The following is an 18,328-nucleotide window of genomic DNA, read 5'->3' as shown; positions in this document are numbered from 1 at the left end:
AGGCAACGGGGTCATGAGGACACGTTCCCACCTCACCAGGGTCACGGGGTCATGAGGACACGTTCTCACCTCACCAAGGCCACGGGGTCATGAGGACACGTTCTCACCTCACCAAGGTCACGGGGTCATGAGGACACGTTCTCACCTCACCAAGGTCACAGGGTCATGAGGACACGTTCTCACCTCACCAAAGGCACGGGGTCATGAGGACACGTTCCCACCTCACCAAGGTCACTAGGTCATGAGGACACGTTCTCACCTCACCAAGGCCACGGGGTCATGAGGACACGTTCTCACCTCACCAAGGCCACAGGGTCATGAGGACACGTTCCCACCTCACCAAGGTCACGGGGTCATGAGGACACGTTCTCACCTCACCAAGGTCACAGTGTCATGAGGACACGTTCTCACCTCACCAAAGGCACGGGGTCATGAGGACACGTTCCCACCTCACCAAGGTCACTAGGTCATGAGGACACGTTCTCACCTCACCAAGGCCACGGGGTCATGAGGACACGTTCTCACCTCACCAAGGCCACAGGGTCATGAGGACACGTTCTCACCTCACCAAGGCCACAGGGTCATGAGGACACGTTCCCACCTCACCAAAGTCACTGGGTCATGAGGACACGTTCCCACCTCACCAAAGGCACAGGGTCATGAGGACACGTTCCCACCTCACCAAGGTCACGGGGTCATGAGGACACGTTCTCACCTCACCAAGGTCACAGCGTCATGAGGACACGTTCTCACCTCACCAAGGTCACAGGGTCATGAGGACACGTTCTCACCTCACCAAGGTCACGGGGTCATGAGGACACGTTCTCACCTCACCAAGGCCACAGGGTCATGAGGACAAGTTCTCACCTCACCAAGGTCACAGGGTCATGAGGACACGTTCTCACCTCACCAAAGGCACGGGGTCATGAGGACACGTTCTCACCTCACCAAAGGCACGGGGTCATGAGGACATGTTCCCACCTCACCAAGGCCACAGGGTCATGAGGACACGTTCTCACCTCACCAAGGCCACAGGGTCATGAGGACACGTTCTCACCTCACCAAGGCCACAGGGTCATGAGGACACGTTCTCACCTCACCAACCCCACGGGGTCATGAGGACACGTCCTCACCTCACCAAGGTCACAGGGTCATGAGGACACGTTCTCACCTCACCAAGGTCACAGGGTCATGAGGACACGTTCTCACCTCACCAAGGTCACAGGGTCATGAGGACACGTTCTCACCTCACCAAGGTCACGGGGTCATGAGGACACGTTCTCACCTCACCAAGGCCACAGGGTCATGAGGACAAATTCTCACCTCACCAAGGTCACAGGGTCATGAGGACACGTTCTCACCTCACCAAAGGCACGTGGTCATGAGGACACGTTCTCACCTCACCAAAGGCACGGGGTCATGAGGACATGTTCCCACCTCACCAAGGCCACAGGGTCATGAGGACACGTTCTCACCTCACCAAGGCCACAGGGTCATGAGGACACGTTCTCACCTCACCAAGGCCACAGGGTCATGAGGACACGTTCTCACCTCACCAACCCCACGGGGTCATGAGGACACGTCCTCACCTCACCAAGGTCACAGGGTCATGAGGACACGTTCTCACCTCACCAAGGTCACAGGGTCATGAGGACACGTTCTCACCTCACCAAGGTCACAGGGTCATGAGGACACGTTCTCACCTCACCAAGGTCACGGGGTCATGAGGACACGTTCTCACCTCACCAAGGCCACAGGGTCATGAGGACACGTTCTCAGCTCACCAAGGTCACAGGGTCATGAGGACACGTTCTCACCTCACCAAAGGCACGGGGTCATGAGGACACGTTCTCACCTCACCAAAGGCACGGGGTCATGAGGACATGTTCCCACCTCACCAAGGCCACAGGGTCATGAGGACACGTTCTCACCTCACCAAGGCCACAGGGTCATGAGGACACGTTCTCACCTCACCAAGGCCACAGGGTCATGAGGACACGTTCTCACCTCACCAACCCCACGGGGTCATGAGGACACGTCCTCACCTCACCAAGGTCACAGGGTCATGAGGACACGTTCTCACCTCACCAAAGCCACGGGGTCATGAGGACACGTTCTCACCTCACCAACCCCACGGGGTCATGAGGACACGTTCTCACCTCACCAAGGCCACAGGGTCACCTGTGGAGGGAGAAACGACTGTCAATGTCACCAGGTGAGATATGAAGAGGGCCAGGAAACACGGAGAGTCTCTTCCAGTCAGACTCAGAAGACAGACTTCAACAGGAATCCCAGACGGGCCAGCACACTGCACGCATTTTATATAAGAAAACTTGATTTTACTGGATTCTTTAGGGACATAGAGAAGAAAACCAGTGGTCTACAAACGATTTTAATTTCCAACTGAGTTCTCTGTCACATCCCCATCCAGACTCATATTTCTCGTCAGGAATGGTTGAAGGTGTCAGGATGACTCTTGTTCCCACACTCGGTGTCTTCCGTCCACTAAAGTGCATGCTGCACATCCCACTCATTAAATTCCAGAAATAAAAACAAATGTGAGGTGAGGTCATGAGCATGAAGATTCACCTGATATGGGGTAGGAGGCGGGAGTGGGGGGCAAGGGAAGAGGACTCACAGAGGGTCCAGAGGGGGACATTTGGTGAGAAGGGTTTGCTCAGTGTTGTGATTGTCTGGATGAGCAGGTATGTCATATATTCAAATGCAAATGTCCTGCAAATGCACCTGTGTGAACCCTGGGTCATGGACATTCTCCAGGAAACACTAGAATGCAACAAGCTCTCATGTGTTCTCACTACAAGAAAGGGTCCTGCAGACCTCACTAGGCGTATCCCACTCTGTCATGGAGCAGGTTCAGAGAAGAATTTTGGTCCAGGGTGAGTATCACAAGCCCAGGCACTAGGGCTCACACCTACCGGATACAGTCTCTTGGACACATTGCACAGTCCTTGATGATTCTGCTTGTGATTTTACATGTGATGCATGCAAATGAATTAACATTCAAACCTAAATGCTTTATTTATTTATGTGTGCAAAAATGAAAAAGTATGATGATCTTTGGAGTTCTCCCAAGATATGGCCACGTAATAGAACAATATCTTGCCAAATCCTGTCGCTGCCAACGCACTACCCTGTATACTCACGGGTGCAATGGGGCACTTCCTCCTCTGTCAGTGTCCAAACCCACATCCAGCTACATAGTCAGGGGACATGCAAATAGCATCCTCCCTCTGCTGATGAAAACCTGCCCAGCCCTCACCCTGCAGCTCTGGGAGTGGAGCCCCAGTCCCGGGATCCAGGTGCTCCCATTCAGGGATCAGGACTGAACACAGACCACTCAGCACGGACTTTGGACTGGGCGGGGTTGTCCTTGTTGCTATTTTACAAGGTGATTGATGGAGAACAAGAGATCCCGAGGATGACAGTGGATGTGAGTGAGGGAGTCAGTGGGTGTGTGACAGCCTCGTGAGCAGGATGTCTCCGAGTTTGCAGGTGTCCTGTGTGAGGAACAGCTGGGGGAGTCTGCTTGGTGCAGCGCGGAGAGGGGAGGGGTGACTGAGACTCTCCTGCGCAGCCTTTGAACACACCTTCAGGCATTACTGCATGCCCTGGGCCCGCCAGCATCCAAGGGAGGGCCTGGAGTAAGCTGGATATATCTATCCTGGTAGTGGCAGCACCTAGCATGCACTCTGTGAAGGGCCGGTTCACCAATTCCAGAGACAATTCCAAGAACACAGCTCTCTGCAAAGGAACAACCTGAGAGCAGAGGACAGGACCGTGTATTACCGGGCAAGAGACACAGTGCCGGGGAGTCAGCGGGAGCCCAGACACCAGCCTCCCCGCATGGGGCTCCGTGACCACCAAGGGGCACTCAGGACCCACCAAGTACAATGCTGAGCCCAGGAGCAGCTGCAGAGGGGCTGGGGGAGTTTGCGGTCAGAACCCCCGCATTAACTTTCCTGCCCTCACCTCGACTAGAGGCCCTCTGCTCTGTTCTAGTCTTTCCTTACTGTGGTTTGTTTTTCTTCCAGAAAATGATATTGTTATTTATGAATTTTCTTCTATTTCCTGAAGGAGTTCCAACAACACCATAATTATCAAAGTGAGTTTGAAATTCTTGAACCTGGTGACTGCCCTCAGAAGGCCCAGGTGATTATAAAACATGTATAAACTATTATTATTCTTTGTTTTTTGCAGATGTGAAAGGAATAGCTACACCCTCCAGCTTTCTGTAAAGGCACAAAGTGTCTGAATCCTTCAGCTTGCAGTGGAATAGACTCTGATGACAGAGGGCCAGTACCACACATGCAATGACCTTATTGCTCAAGGATTCCATATTTTTAAATTCAGGCACTCGATATTTGCCTCCCGAAAGGAAAATGCTTAATTTATTGACTGTTTTTCATGGACATTTACAACGCGGCCGGTACTAAAACAACACCAAATCACACATACATTTTCTCTTGAGGTTAGTCAAATTTATGCCTTCTTGTTTCAACTACTATTATGTAAATTAGTGTCATTCATGGTCAATTAATGCTATATTTTTTAAACTGTAATGCTATTGCTTGACAATTTGCCTCTTTGTAACAGATCCATCATATCCTGAAGTACAGACTACAGTCCCTAAGCACATGATTCTGTGTGTTGACTTAAATAGAAACATCAGTGACAGATAAGCTTCATTTATGAACAAATTATACTTCTGGGGATGTGATCTTGAAACTAATATCAAATATGAATATGACTTTTAAACAAGGATTGAAAATCTCACTTTTGTTATTTGAGGCAGCCTTGAAACTTCACTCAATGCCAAATAAAGATGGTAGGACAGAGATTTATGGCTAAAAACATTGGTAAGTAGACTAGACGGGAAATGACTATGAGGAGACTTCTAGTTCAGGGGTATCTGGCTAGCCTGTCTCCAGAGAATTCTTGGTAAAGGCAATCAAATGATCATATATCACCTGGGAGAAAGCAGGTGTAAAGAATTGCATTAAAGATTGAGGGTGATCAGAAGTAAAGGGTAAGAATTCTCACTAACCCAACTTTACCTCAAAACCAGGCAAAAATGGACAAGTAAAGTATTTCAAAAAACCTGACTAATAGAGTCAAGTGGTCCTTGTCACATTCAAAGTCAGTGTTTTTGTCTTCACTGCCATAATTCTCTGAGAGCCAAATGTTTAATCAAAAAGCACATGAAGTTATTCTGTTTGTTTCTCTTCTTGCTGGCATCTCCCATCTGTGAGCATCTCTCAGGTCTGAGGCATGTGGAATTATGGGGTGATGTCTGTGAAGTGGGTGTCTCACAGTTACTCCTTCCCCAAGTGTTTCTGAACTTGAGTCGTTTTTCATGGATTCAGTCATGCCTTTGTTGCTCCATCAATCATAGAACCAGCTGCATAGAATTACTTCTTCATGACAACTTGTTTTTAAATTTAGGTGACCACAAAAGTTATTAGTTATCTAGTATCTAATAAAATAAGTTTATAAATTTGTATATAAACCATACAATTTATAAACATTTCATGGCATGAATGGTTCTACTGTTGAACTTCAAATCTTTCCTCCGCTATCACAAAGATCTGCAAGTCCTGTTTTTCTGGAGTCAAGTCCTGTCCTGTTTAAGGCAACATTTTTCACTTGAATAGTCAGACTAATGTTAAACATATGGAAATGATGTCAGGGTATCACCAGAGTGATATTGTCCCCCAGGGTACATTTGTCAAAGTTTGAAGACAAGATTGTTTCTAACACATGGGAGAGGTGCTGTAAGTACCTAGTAATCTAGCTGGGAAAGTCCATGGGTGCTTCCAGACAGCCTACAATGCACAGGACAGCATCCACAGCGCAGGAATACCTAGCCTCAAATACTGATAATGATGAGGAACTCTGAACTGAAACCTCATATCTGAGGACTTCTTGGTAGTCCAGTGGCTAGGAGTCTGCCTTCCAACGCAGGGGATCTAGGTGCATCCCCGGTCACAAAGGTAACATCCCACATGCCAAGGGGCGACTCAGCCTGCACACCGCAGCTAGAAAGCAGAGCCCACCCTACAAGTGGAGAACCCGCACGTCGAACTGAAGAGCCACGTGACAACTAGGACACAATGCTGCCACAGAAAGAAAGGAGAGAAAGAAAGAATAAACCATTAAAAAGACCTGGTATCTGGTCAAATATCACTAAAACGCTGAACTGCAGAAGGCATATTGCCGGGCTTAAATTGCTCTAAGTGGTAAAGTGAAATACAAAACCCTCTGTAGTTCTGTGCACACAGAGACACCAGCACACACTCCTCTCTGCGTTTTGGGGATATGAGCAGAGAGGGCGCTGAGCACGGAGCCAACAGGAGGATGGGGTTGGGGAGGTCTTGGCAGAGACCTGGGACTAGGGAGGGAGCTCTGCATTGCCTGCATGGAATGTGCAGCCTTAGGCCAGCTCTGGGTCGGTCCAGCCAGAATCATGAGGAACAAGGCTGGGCCAAAGCAGACGTTATTGTCTTAATATTTACAACTTCGCCCCTGTGGGTGTATAGAAAATAACTGCTTCAGAATTTTGCTTTGGAATGATAGTTTAGCTCACATGTAACAAATAGATTTAAAACACATGATGCATATATCAAAAATTTCATTTACTTTAGGTCTAGAATTCTTTTACCTGTAATTTTTCAAACAATATTAATATATGCAAAATATATTGTCATAAAAATGACTTCAACTTCACCACAGAGAGTCCAAATTGTGAACTTTTCCCCACTACAGCCAGGAAAGGTCCTTACTGGCTTTCAGAAACAGCCACTGAAACTGGAAAATCTATTGATCAGGTAAACTTCCAGAGAAAATCTGAAGCAAAAGGGGGAAATGGAAAACAGAAAATAAAATAAATAAGATAAAACAAACAGGAACTTCAATTTTGTCCAACTAGGAGACCAGAAGGGGGAGCTCTTATGCCTGACAATGATAGCAGAAACCGACAGAAAGGTCAATCCCTCTATTTTCCTTACTCACTCAATAAGAGATTGTCAGAATAAGCCAGTGAAAAAACATGGACTCTGAGTATGCTATAGCCCTCAAAACTTCCTTTTCTCTCCATAAATATTTGATTCTGCCTCACTGCTGGAAGTTTTCATGTGTTTCCCGTTGTTGCAGACCCCGAATTGCAGTTCTTTGCAGATTCCCAGGAAGCTTAATTTTCTACAATAACTAACTGGCAGTCTCCTTGGTTTAGGTCAACACTGACCTTAGCCTCCCTGCTGCTTTGTGTTTCTTCCCCTGCAATTACTCAGCAGGTCACTGAGAAAGACATTTGCGCCAGAAACTGCTACATCTTCACCAGTTGGTATATCCCCTGCCCATCAGGAGCACAGAGCTGAAATCCATTTCTTTTCCTCTCTTGCAGACCAACTGTTGGCCACACTGTCTCTTATAAACAAGCATTTTCCAAGAATGACTGTGAAGTGACAATCACAAGAGAAGGGAGGTGGCTGGCAAAGAAACGCTGAACTGGTGGGCATACCACCACCAGTGTTTGTAATGAGACTAGATTTTCCAGGCTCCATGGAAGAGGGTGGAGTAGATGGGATATAAGAACCAGTTTTCCCTTCTTCTGAGTTCTGTGGCCACCGAGGACACAGCCGTGTATTACCGTGTGAAAGACACAGAGAGGGGGATTCAGTGTGAGTCCAGACACACACCTCCCTGCAAGGATGCAGACGGTGCTCAGAGCCCAAGACCAGTGACAGATCCAGGGTGACTGGGCAGGCGCTTCCCCTTGAATCAACAATTTCCTTCAGCTCCCAGCTCCCGGCTGTCCTCAGAGACATTTCTGGCTGTGTTGTTTCTGGGTCTGATGGGGACACGCTCTCCACAACCTCTAACGTCCACAAACGCTCTGTGAGAATGTGTACTCTGCTCCGCTTAGTCTGTGTGTGTGTGTTTAATGCCTAAAAAAAAGAAAAGTCAAGTAAGTCCAATTGGTCTAGCATATTATTCAGGATCTCTGTTGCATTATTGATTTTCTCTCTGAATGATCTGTGGGTAGATATTGGTGGGGTGTAAAAATCTCCTGTTATTATTGCATTGCAACTAACTTCTCCCTTTATGTCTGGTAGTATTTGTTTTATATATGTAGATGCTCCTATATTGTATGCATATATGTTAAAGTGTTTCATATTCTCATTTATTGATTCATTTTATCATTGCATAGTGTTCTTCTTTATCTTTCCTAAGGCACTTTGTTTATAGTCTATATGTCTGATAGGAGTGTTGCTACACCTGCTTTCTTCCCATTAAGATTGCAAGAAAATGCTTTCTTAATTCTCCGCTTTTCAAACTATGTGTCTCTCAACTTAAAATGGGTCTATTGTATGCAGTTTATTGTGGGATCTCATTTTATCATTTGATCCGCTTCTATGTTTTTTGATGAGAGAACTTAGTTCATTGACAACTAAAGTAATTGGTGATAAGTATTGTCATTTTACGCCTTCCCTTGTGGCTCAGCTGGTAAAGAATCCGCCTGCATTGCGGGAGACCTGGGTTCAATCTCTGGGTTGGGGAGATCCTCTGGAGAAGGGAAAGGCTACCCACCCCAGTATTCTGGCCTAGAGAATTCCATGGACTGTATAGTCCATGGGGTCGCAAAGAGTTGGACATGACTGAGCAACTTACACTTTCACTTTCATTGTCATTTTAAATCTTGCTTTTTGGGTTGATTTTCTATTTTCTATGGTACTTTCATCTCTTTTTTTCTTTTGTGGCTTGTTAATTTCATTTTGCATTATCATTTTGTTCTTTCTTTTTGATATCTGTCAATTCATGATGTTTCTGATTTGCAGTATTCATGGTTTTCTAGTATGCTATCCCATAAACATATCTATTTTATTTAGACTGGTAGTCATATAAACTCAAGCATATCCTAAAAGATGTGTGTTTTCTTACTCTCCTTCCTCACATTTAATTTTTATTTTGATGTCCTATCTTACATCTTCGTGTATATCTTTTTGCTCTTTGTAGTAGTTATAATCACTTTCACATATTCTAATTTTTAAATTATATATATTGTCATGTTTAAGAGACTTTTCAAACCTTTGATGGATTTGCCTTTCCTATTCTGATTTTCTTTTTCCTGTAGTTGTTGCTTCCTTTTTATTTATAGAATAATTAATATTTATGAACATTTTAGTATTGCTATATTTTTGTCTTTCATTTTTTGCCTGTCTGAAAAGTTTTTTATCTCTCTTTCTCTTCTACGTAATAATCTTGTGGACAGAGGCCACTGACTTTCACTCCCTTCTGACATGCAGAGTTTCTCTAGAAAAATCAGCTGATAGCCTTATCAGTTGCCTGGCAACTGACTGTCATCTCTTGTGCTGTCAGGATCCTCTCTTTATCTTTAACTTTGGTCCTTCTCATTATGATGTGTCCTGGAGTGGGTCTGTTTGAATTCCATTTCTTCAAGACTCTTTGTGCTTCCTGTGCCTAGATATATGTTTTCTTCTTTAGATTTTCCAAGTATTCAGTCATAGTTTCTTTGAGTATATTTTCAATTTCCTATTCTCTTTCTTCATAATCTGGGATTGCATTATGCATAAGTTGGCATGCATTTCATTATCCCAAATATCTCACGTGTTGTTTCATCTTTGGGGGGGGGGGGAATCTTTTTGCTGTTTTGATTGGCTGGTTTCCATTATTCCACCTTCCAGATCACAAATGTGATCTTCTGAATGATTTAGTTTGCTATTCACTACCTTGAGATTCAGTTTTTATCTTCGTGATTAAGCTGTCTACTTATGATTGGCTCTCTTTCTAGTTTCTAATGAGTGACCCACATTTTTTCTCAATATTCTTTCTTAATTCCCTTAGAGTTTTTATCACCACTTTTTTGAACTTGGGGTCTGGTAGACCTGATGAGTCTGCTTCATTGGTTCTTTCAGGAGATTTCGCTCAGTTATAGTAATTGGGAATTGTTTCTCTGCTTTTTCACTTTACTTGTGAATTTAGTTCAAACGGTTATCTGCTGTGATCTTTAAGGGTTATGTTTATGAAGAGGTGAGCATGTATAGATTGTGAGAGACCAATATTCATGGTGTGTGGGCTGTTTTTCTATGGATGCTTTCCACATCTTTCCTCATGATGCGCTGCCCCTTGTTCCTTTGATAGGAGTGTGTTCCTGTCAAAGTGTGTCCCTTTGACAGAAAGCTGTGGCAACAAGAGCCTTGCTGGATGTTCAACAGGGCTCCTTTTGGCTCTGTAGTTGCCATAGCCCTGTTGGGGGCAGGGTATCCTCTCCAGTTTTGCAGTAGAATCCCCCTGATCCAGACCTAAGTTGTGGTGTGTTCCCTCTGGGAAAGGAACCAGTGCATGCTGTTTCCCATGAGCTGTCTGCCATGATGTGTTATTCTGCAATCCTGCCTGTCTCCTAGTGTGTGCATCCTCTGAGTTCACTGTTGCTGGCGCTTCCCTGAGGGGCTGAATACATTGTAGGAATCCCTGTAATTGACTCAGAGGTACCTCAGGCAAGCATGCACAGTCCCAGTTTCTCAACCTGCTGCCTGGGTAATGTGCTAAAGCCATCTTCCTGCACCTCTTGTGGGAGTACCTGTAATCAGCCCAAATGTCAGCCCTGCTTCTCTGAACAGGCCCACAAATTTGCCAAACTCTGGCAGCCAGAGCCATAACTCTCTATGAGCAGACCAACAACAGGGCTCCTATTTCGTGCCCACACTCTGTCATGCACACACCTCAGTTTCAACCCGAGCCACACTCACTGTTTGTGAAGGTTTGCTGCTGTGAGCCAAGAGCTACACCAGGATTCATGACCTTCAGAGGAGAACATTTCAATCTGGGGCCAGAGACAAGGCTTGATCCCTTGCAGGTTTTGTGTAACAGGGATTTATTAAAGTATAAAAAACATAGGGACAGCTTCTGACATAGACATCAAAAGGGGGCAGAAAGAATGCCCTCTCACTCTTTTTTAGCAAGGCGTTTTATGACTATTTCAGTTCAGGTCGGTGCTCAGTCATGTCTGACCCTTTGTGACCCCATGGACGGCAGCATGCCAGGCTTCCTTGTCCCATCACCAACTTCTGGAGCTTGCTCAAACTCACATTCATGGCTGGTCATGCCATCCAACCATCACATCCTCTGTCGTTCCCTTCTCCTGCTGCCTTCAGCTTTTCCCAGCATCAGGGTCTCTTCCAACGAGTCAGTTATTCACATCAGGTGGCCAAAGTATGGGAGCTTCAGCTTCAGGATCAGCACTTCCACTGAATATTCAGGAATGATTTCCCCTTGGATTGGCTGGTTGGATCTCCTTGCAGTCCAAGGGACTCACAAGAGGCTTCTCCATCACCAGAGTTCAAAATCATCAACTCTTTGACACTCAGTTTTCTTTATAGTCCAACTCTGACATCCATACCGGACTACTTGAAAACCATAGCTTTGACTAGATGGACTTTTGTCGGGAAAGAAATGTCTCTGCTTTTTAAAATGCTGTCTAGGTTGGTCATAGCTTTTCTTCCAAGGAGTAAGTGTCCTTTAATTTCATAGTTGTAGTCACCATCTGCAGTGATTTTGGAGGCCAAGAAAATAAACTTTGTTACAGTTTCCATCATTTCCCCATCTATTTGCCATGAGGTCATGGGACTTGATGCCTTGATCTTTGTTTTCTGAATGTTAAGTTCTAAGCCAGCTTTTTCACTGTCCTCTTTCACTTTAATCAAGAGGCTTTTTAGTTCTTCTTCGCTTTCTGCCACAAGGGTCATTTCATCTGCGTATTTAAGGCTATTGATATTTCCCTAGCTGTCTTGATTTCTGCTTGTGCTTCATTCAGCCTGGCATTTCACATGATGTACTCTGGGTATAAGCTAAATAAGGACGGTGACAACATACAGCCTTGACGTACTCCTTTCCCAACTTGGAACCAGTCAGTTGTTCCATGTGTGGTTCTAACTGATGCTTCTTGACCTGGATATAGATTCCTCAGGAAGCAAGTAAGGTGGTCTGGTATTCCCATCTCTTGAAGAATTTTCCACAGTTTCTTGTGATCCAGACAGACAAAAGGTTTGGCTTATTCAATAAAGCAGGAGTGCATATTTTTCTGAAATTTTCTTGCTTTTTGCAATCCAACAAATGTTGACAATTCGATATCTGGTTCCTTTACCCTTTCTAAACCCAGCTTGAACATCTGGAAGTTCTTCGTTCACCCACTGACATAGCTTTGCTTGGAGAATTTTGAGCATTGCTTTGCTAGCATGTGAGATGAGTGCAGTTGTGCAGTAGTGTGAGCATTCTTTGGCATTGCCTTTCTTTGGAATTGGAATGAAAACTGACCTTTTCAAGTCCCATGGCCACTGCCGAGTTTTCAAATTTGCTGGCATATAGAATGCAGCACTTTCACAGCATCATCTTTTAGGATTTGAAAGAGCTCATCTGGAATTCTATCACCTCTACTAGCTCTTTTCCTAGTGATGCTTCCTAAGGCACACTTGACTTCTGACTCCAGGATGTCTGGCTCTACGTGAGTGATCATACCATCGTGGTTATCTGGGTCACTGAGATTTCTGTATAGTTCTTCTGTGTATTCTTGCCATCTCTTCTTAATACCTTCTGCTTCTGTTAGGTCCATACTGTTTCTATCCCTTATTAGTAAACTTCTCATCAGATAAGAGAAATACCTCGAGGCTGAGGGAGTGTCTCCAGGCCCCTCTCCCACAATGCGCATTTCTGAGATAGGATGGCATAAGGCGTGTCATCCTCGGCCATAAACAACTGACATGAATTCTGTTTTCTGCTTTTTTTTTTTTTTTTTTGAGAGTTCCTTGGACTGCAAGAAGATGAAACCAGACAATCATAAATGGCATCAGTCCTGAATATCATTGGAAGGACTGATGCTAAAGCTGAAGCTCATATACTTTGGCCACCTGATGTGAAGAACTCACTCACTGGAAAAGACCCTGATGCTGGGAAAGATTAAATGCAGGAGGAGAAGGGGACAATAGAGGATGAGGTGGTGGGATAGGATCACTGACTCGATGGACATTAGTTTAAACAAGCTCTGGGAGTTGGTGATGGACAGGGACAGCCTGGTGTGCTGCAGTCCACAGGGTCATAAAGCATCAGACATGACTGAGTGAGTGAATTGAACTGAACTGGTTTGTCCATCCATTATCAGCCCAAGGTTTGAGAAAACAAAAAAAAAAGTTAGCCTTAGGTAAAACCAGTTTGACAAAAGGCAGACTCCAACGCAAATACACAGCTTCATTAACATAGCTTAAGAAAAACATTTCTATAAGAAAAATGCATTGGATAGCTCAAGGTTTGAGGAATGTTCAGTTCAGGCAGAACCAGGTATTGTCAAGACAAAACTAAAAGAAACTGCTTTAATTTTTTGTAGAGAAGGGGAAAAAATCTGCCACTTGGAGTTTACTTCCTCCGGCTGCTTGGGGACCTCTGGCCTTCCTACCTGTGAAGATTGGTCACTCATTGGTCTGACTGTACAGCCAATCCCAATCCTCGCTATGGGTCTGTCTGCAGAACTGCAAGCTTCAACACCAAAGCTCAGTGAACACCAGCAGGTGTGTCCCAAGGTGGGCTGCGCAATGATCTCTCAGTGCTCCTTTGTGTTGGTCTCACTTTACCCTGTTGGAACCACAGGCCAGCTCCCAGACTCTCCCCTCAAGACTCTGGAGCTCTCTGTCTGTCCAGAATGACCCCTACCAGCCAGTTAAGGGGGTACCCAGGTGAGGGAACATTTCCTCCTTCACAGCTCCTTCCCAGTCAGCTCCCTCTCCATCTCCCTTTTTCCTTCATCCTACCTGGTTATACCATGGTCTGTCCTGCAGTTTTTGTTGTATGATCTCTTCTGTTATCTTTCTGTCCATGCTCTGAGAATTGTTCCACATGTACATGTACTTTTCCTTGTATGTGTGGGATGAGGTGAGCTCACAACCCTCTACACTACCATCGTGATCTCCTCCCATCTCTGCTGGTTTCTCACAATAAAACATGGGACAGAGAGAAATGACATAGTAGAAAATGAAAACGGAAGCAGAATCTGAAAAAGTCTCAGCCTATCCACGTTCCACTGAAGTAGAAGGTTTGCTTGGGAGAAATCATAACAGATTTGTCCCAATTGGACAAGCAGTTGAGCATCAGTGGCAATCCACTCCAGTTGCCTGGAAAATCCCATGGACGGAGAAGCCCGGTAGGCTACAGTCCATAGGGTCGCAAAGGGTCGGACACGACTGAGCGACTTCACTTTCACTTTCACTTTGTCCAACTTGACAAAACCAAGGATCTCTTTACCTAGAGAATATGAGCCAAAGCCAGGACCTAATTTCCTAATTAGCTAGGACCTAATTTTCCAGATAGAAAACTGACCCTGATGGCCTTTGGGAGACTTAGGGGACTGTTCCTGCCCTCACAAGTCAGGGTGTGAGAGCCTGCAAGGCAAAATGATGTCACAGTGGGGGCCCAGCTGGCCAGCGTCACTGAGAAGACCAACCCTGCACCTGTAGCCCTCAGCGGCGTCCCTTCTGTCGACCTGGGACTTGCCGGACTTTAGAACTGGGAGAGTTAAGTTCCCATTGTTCCCACTGCTGCTCAGGAAGTGGTGTTTGTTTTAGACCATAAGCAGACCCTGTGACAGACCTTTGTGGGTTTTGGTGGCCATTGACTTTCCATCTTCTCAGCTTCTCACTTGTTTCATGGATGGATCAGATGAGTTCTGAGCTTCTTAACATGATCCACCAGAAACTAGAACTCTTCATGTCATATCAGAATAAAGGTTTTATTTGCTTTCTTCATATTACTGAAGCTCCATTTATCTTATCCATAGCTTTCAAGGAAATGCTTTAGTCATTCACATTTAAAGATGACATTCTTTTTTTTTTTTAAAGATGACATTCTTAATAGTCTTGATTAATTAAATCTTGTCTTTAACTTTTATCTGACTTTTCTCATATTTAAGTGAGTTGACTTTAGACTTTTTAAAATCCAGTCACATGAACATTATCTGGTTAGTATTTCCAGACACTACAGGCACAAAATGGAGTTTCTCTACCAGGACTTGACACCTAACTTAGTTACAGTTTCACCCTCTACCAGGAGTGGACAGCACTCGTCTGTAATAAGTCTGATACACCTCTGCTGTCCCTGACAGGAAGGGACATTGCCTGAGCAATGCACCTTTGGTAGAAACTTCCTTGACCATCTACTCATTTGCTTATATGACCACCTCCTCATTTTGTTTCATTCTGGACATCTCCTTGTGATTCTCTCTATCTCCTAGATGAACACACTCTGATTTATAAATCATAAAGCAAATAAAATATTTGATAAGTATTCAGGAGAATTTTGGAGAAGGCAATGGCAACCCACTCTAGTACTCTCACCTGGAAAATCCCCTGGATGAAGGAGCCTGGTAGGCCTAAGTCCATGGGGTTGCAGAGAGTCCGACATGACTGACCGATTTCACTTTCACTTTTCACTTTCATGCATTAGAGAAGGAAGTGGCACCCCACTCCAGTGTTCTTGCCTGGAGAATACCAGGGGTGGAGGATCCTGGTGGGCTGCCATCTATGGGGTTGCACAGAGTCAGACACAACTGAAGCAACTTAGCAGCAGCAGCAGCAGTAGAATTTTTAACATTTGATAATATTGTGTTGTACCATGTATTTTGAAATGAACTTTAATTCTCAGAGCAGTAGCATTTTCTTAAGATACATCCATCTCACTCTATCAGAAAAAGTGTTCAAGGTGACCGATCCAACTCTGGGAGTATATCAACCCTGGGACCACTTGTCCACTCAAGAAGGGGAGGAGTGCAGGACATCACAAACCTTGGGCCACAATGGCTCTGATCCACCAAGCTTGCTTTTCCAAATCCGCTGTTTCTGCATCACCAGCTGCTTCTGTTGCTGAAGAAAGTGCCCATCCAATGAGCCCCGTGATCCTGCCTTGGGATCTCTTGGCTGTGTCCTCCGAGACTGGAGAGGCCCTGGGCCTGCACGGCTAACGCGACCCTCCCTGCAAATCCAGAGTCAGTGTGGTGCTTGGCTCATGTGAGCATCAGCCTTGAATGTGACCATCTTCATTAAAGCTTAAAGCTAGAAAAGTGGCACTGAAGAATTTATTTGCAGGGCAGCAGTGGAGAAACAGATGTAGAGAATAGATTTATGGACATGGGGAGGGGGAGGAGAGGGTGATGTATGGAACAATTAACATGGAAGCTTACATCACCGTATGTAAAATAGACAGCCAACGGGAATTTGCTCTATGGCTCAGGAAACTCAAACAGGGGCTCTGTATCAATCCTGAGGGGTGGGGTGGGGTGGGAGATGGGAGGGAGTTTCAAAAGGGAATGGTTATATGTATATCTATGTCTGATTCATGTCAAGGTTTTGACAGAAAACAACAAAGTTCTGTAAAGCAATTATCCTTCATTAAAAACAAACAAACAAAACAAAACAAAAAAACTTAAACCTTCTCGCTGTGGCATCTGGAGGGTTCCTGCTGGGAGAACATGCAAACCCAACCTGCCTGCTTTCCCATCTCTGCTCTAATTATGTTGCCTTTTTTTTTTTTTTTCCCCTATTTATCAACCCAAGTCACACATTCAGGCCTTGCGTTCATAGAGGCAATGCTACTTATGTGCCAGATGGGGAAGAAGATAAACTTGGGGCTATTTTTGCAACTCTCAGTCACTGTGTGTGTGTGTCTGTTAACAGTGCACGTTCAGTGGGCTTTCGATCCCCAGGATACTGTGTGGCTACTCCGCGATGGGAGGTTGAGCCAGAAGACCCTGAAAGAGAGAGTAAGCTCCTATGAAGCGCCCTCAGTCTCTGGCCTCACCATGGGTGTAGCAGACTCTCTCAGTGTGCGTGGCAGCTTCAGGGAAGCAGCTCGCTGGTTGTTTCATAAAATTCTTGCTTGCCGTCTCCGAGCAGCACATGTGGGTTTAGAAAGGACAGTTTGCTCTTTCTAGACATGATATCACAATCACATGGAGTACTAGAAATGTTGAAGTCAGAGAAAAGCTACTAATTCCCAGCGAGCAGCTCTGAGAGGTCAGTGTCTTTTAGTCCAGGCCGGACCGTCCACTGTAGGACTGGGACCTGCCTGGAGGGGGCGCTCACGACCCACCCAGCTCAGGGCTCCAGCTCAGGAGCAGGTGCAGAGGGAGCGGAGGCGGAGTTTCCCCTCAGGTTCAGGGTCATTCTTTTTTAAATGAATTTAATAGAAGCTGGCCAGTCCTGTGATGGTGCCCTTAAGCATCCTGATCTATCTGGAGACTTTACTTAACTCAGGGCAACGGAAATCACAGTTCAGAGGAGGTTCCTTAGCGCTTCTTTATTTTGAGAAGAGCAGCCTGCTTTCATGCATTCATGAGAACATTTTGGGAACACGGTCATCCCAGGACTGATACACTTAAACACCAAAGTTCAGAATACAAGTTCTGGGGTCTCTGTGTCTCTCACAGGCTGATTCATGATGAGGACCCTGTCCTGTGGGGCTGGTGCTCGTGCACGAGCTCTGTGAGCACAGACGTCAGGGATGTGGCAGGAGATCACATCCTCCAACAAGGACGAGGACACGGACCCCCGCCTCCCAGAGTTGTAGCGCTTTTGTGTCATCCATGGTCTTTCCAGATGAGTCGTCTTCTGAAATAAATACCCTACTTCACGAACATGCAAGTGAGATGAGCTGGACTAGGATAAATATGCAGAGGTCTGTGCTCTGAGAACACCACCTACAACCACACCCCCTCCTCTACAGATGCCCTGGGGGCGCAGCCCTCAGCACGGACTGGAGCTGGGGAGTCCCCTTCCTGCGGACAGTGGTGATAGGTTAGGGGGTCCCCAGTGCCTGGGTTGAGGAGGGAAGTAGGGACAGTCCAGGGAATCCCATCCACGTCTGTCTCCGCTCCATGGGTGTGCACTCCGAGGCGCAGCTGGTGCATTCGGGGATGAGCTGAGGAAGCCTGGGGCATCAGTGAAGGTGTCCTGCACGGCTTCTGGATACACCTTCTGCAAGTACGACATGCACTGGGGGTGACTGGCCCCTCAACACGGGCTTGAGTGGATGGACGGATTGACAGCAAAGATGGTGGACAAGTATGCACAGAAGTTCCAGGGCAGAGTCACGCTGGCTGCAGACACCTTCACAAACACCGCCTACATGGAGCTGAGCAGTCTGAGGCCTGAGGGCACAGCTATTTATTACTGTGCAAGACACGAACTGTGAAAACTCAAGCCTGAGGGTGTCAGAAACCCTGAGGAGCAGGGCAGCTGTGCTGGGAGAGGAGAGG

The 18,328-nt window shown here is 45.9% G+C and overlaps 1 gene segment (V, D, J or C); it reads left to right on the top strand.

Annotated features, from left to right (window-relative positions):
* The window catches only part of LOC136155130 (immunoglobulin heavy variable 4-59-like), a 28,011-nt gene extending 9,936 nt beyond the window's left edge, over positions 1-18,075 (top strand). The window contains 3 exon segments of the V gene segment in view: positions 13,726-13,760; positions 17,797-17,867; positions 17,972-18,075. Coding sequence covers positions 13,726-13,760; positions 17,797-17,867; positions 17,972-18,075 — 210 coding nt within the window.
* The last annotated feature ends 253 nt before the right edge of the window (positions 18,076-18,328 follow it).

Source organism: Muntiacus reevesi (genome assembly GCF_963930625.1).
Source record: "Muntiacus reevesi chromosome 15 unlocalized genomic scaffold, mMunRee1.1 SUPER_15_unloc_1, whole genome shotgun sequence".
Taxonomy (NCBI): Eukaryota; Metazoa; Chordata; class Mammalia; order Artiodactyla; family Cervidae; genus Muntiacus; species Muntiacus reevesi.
This window is presented reverse-complemented; position numbering and strand designations above follow the sequence as displayed.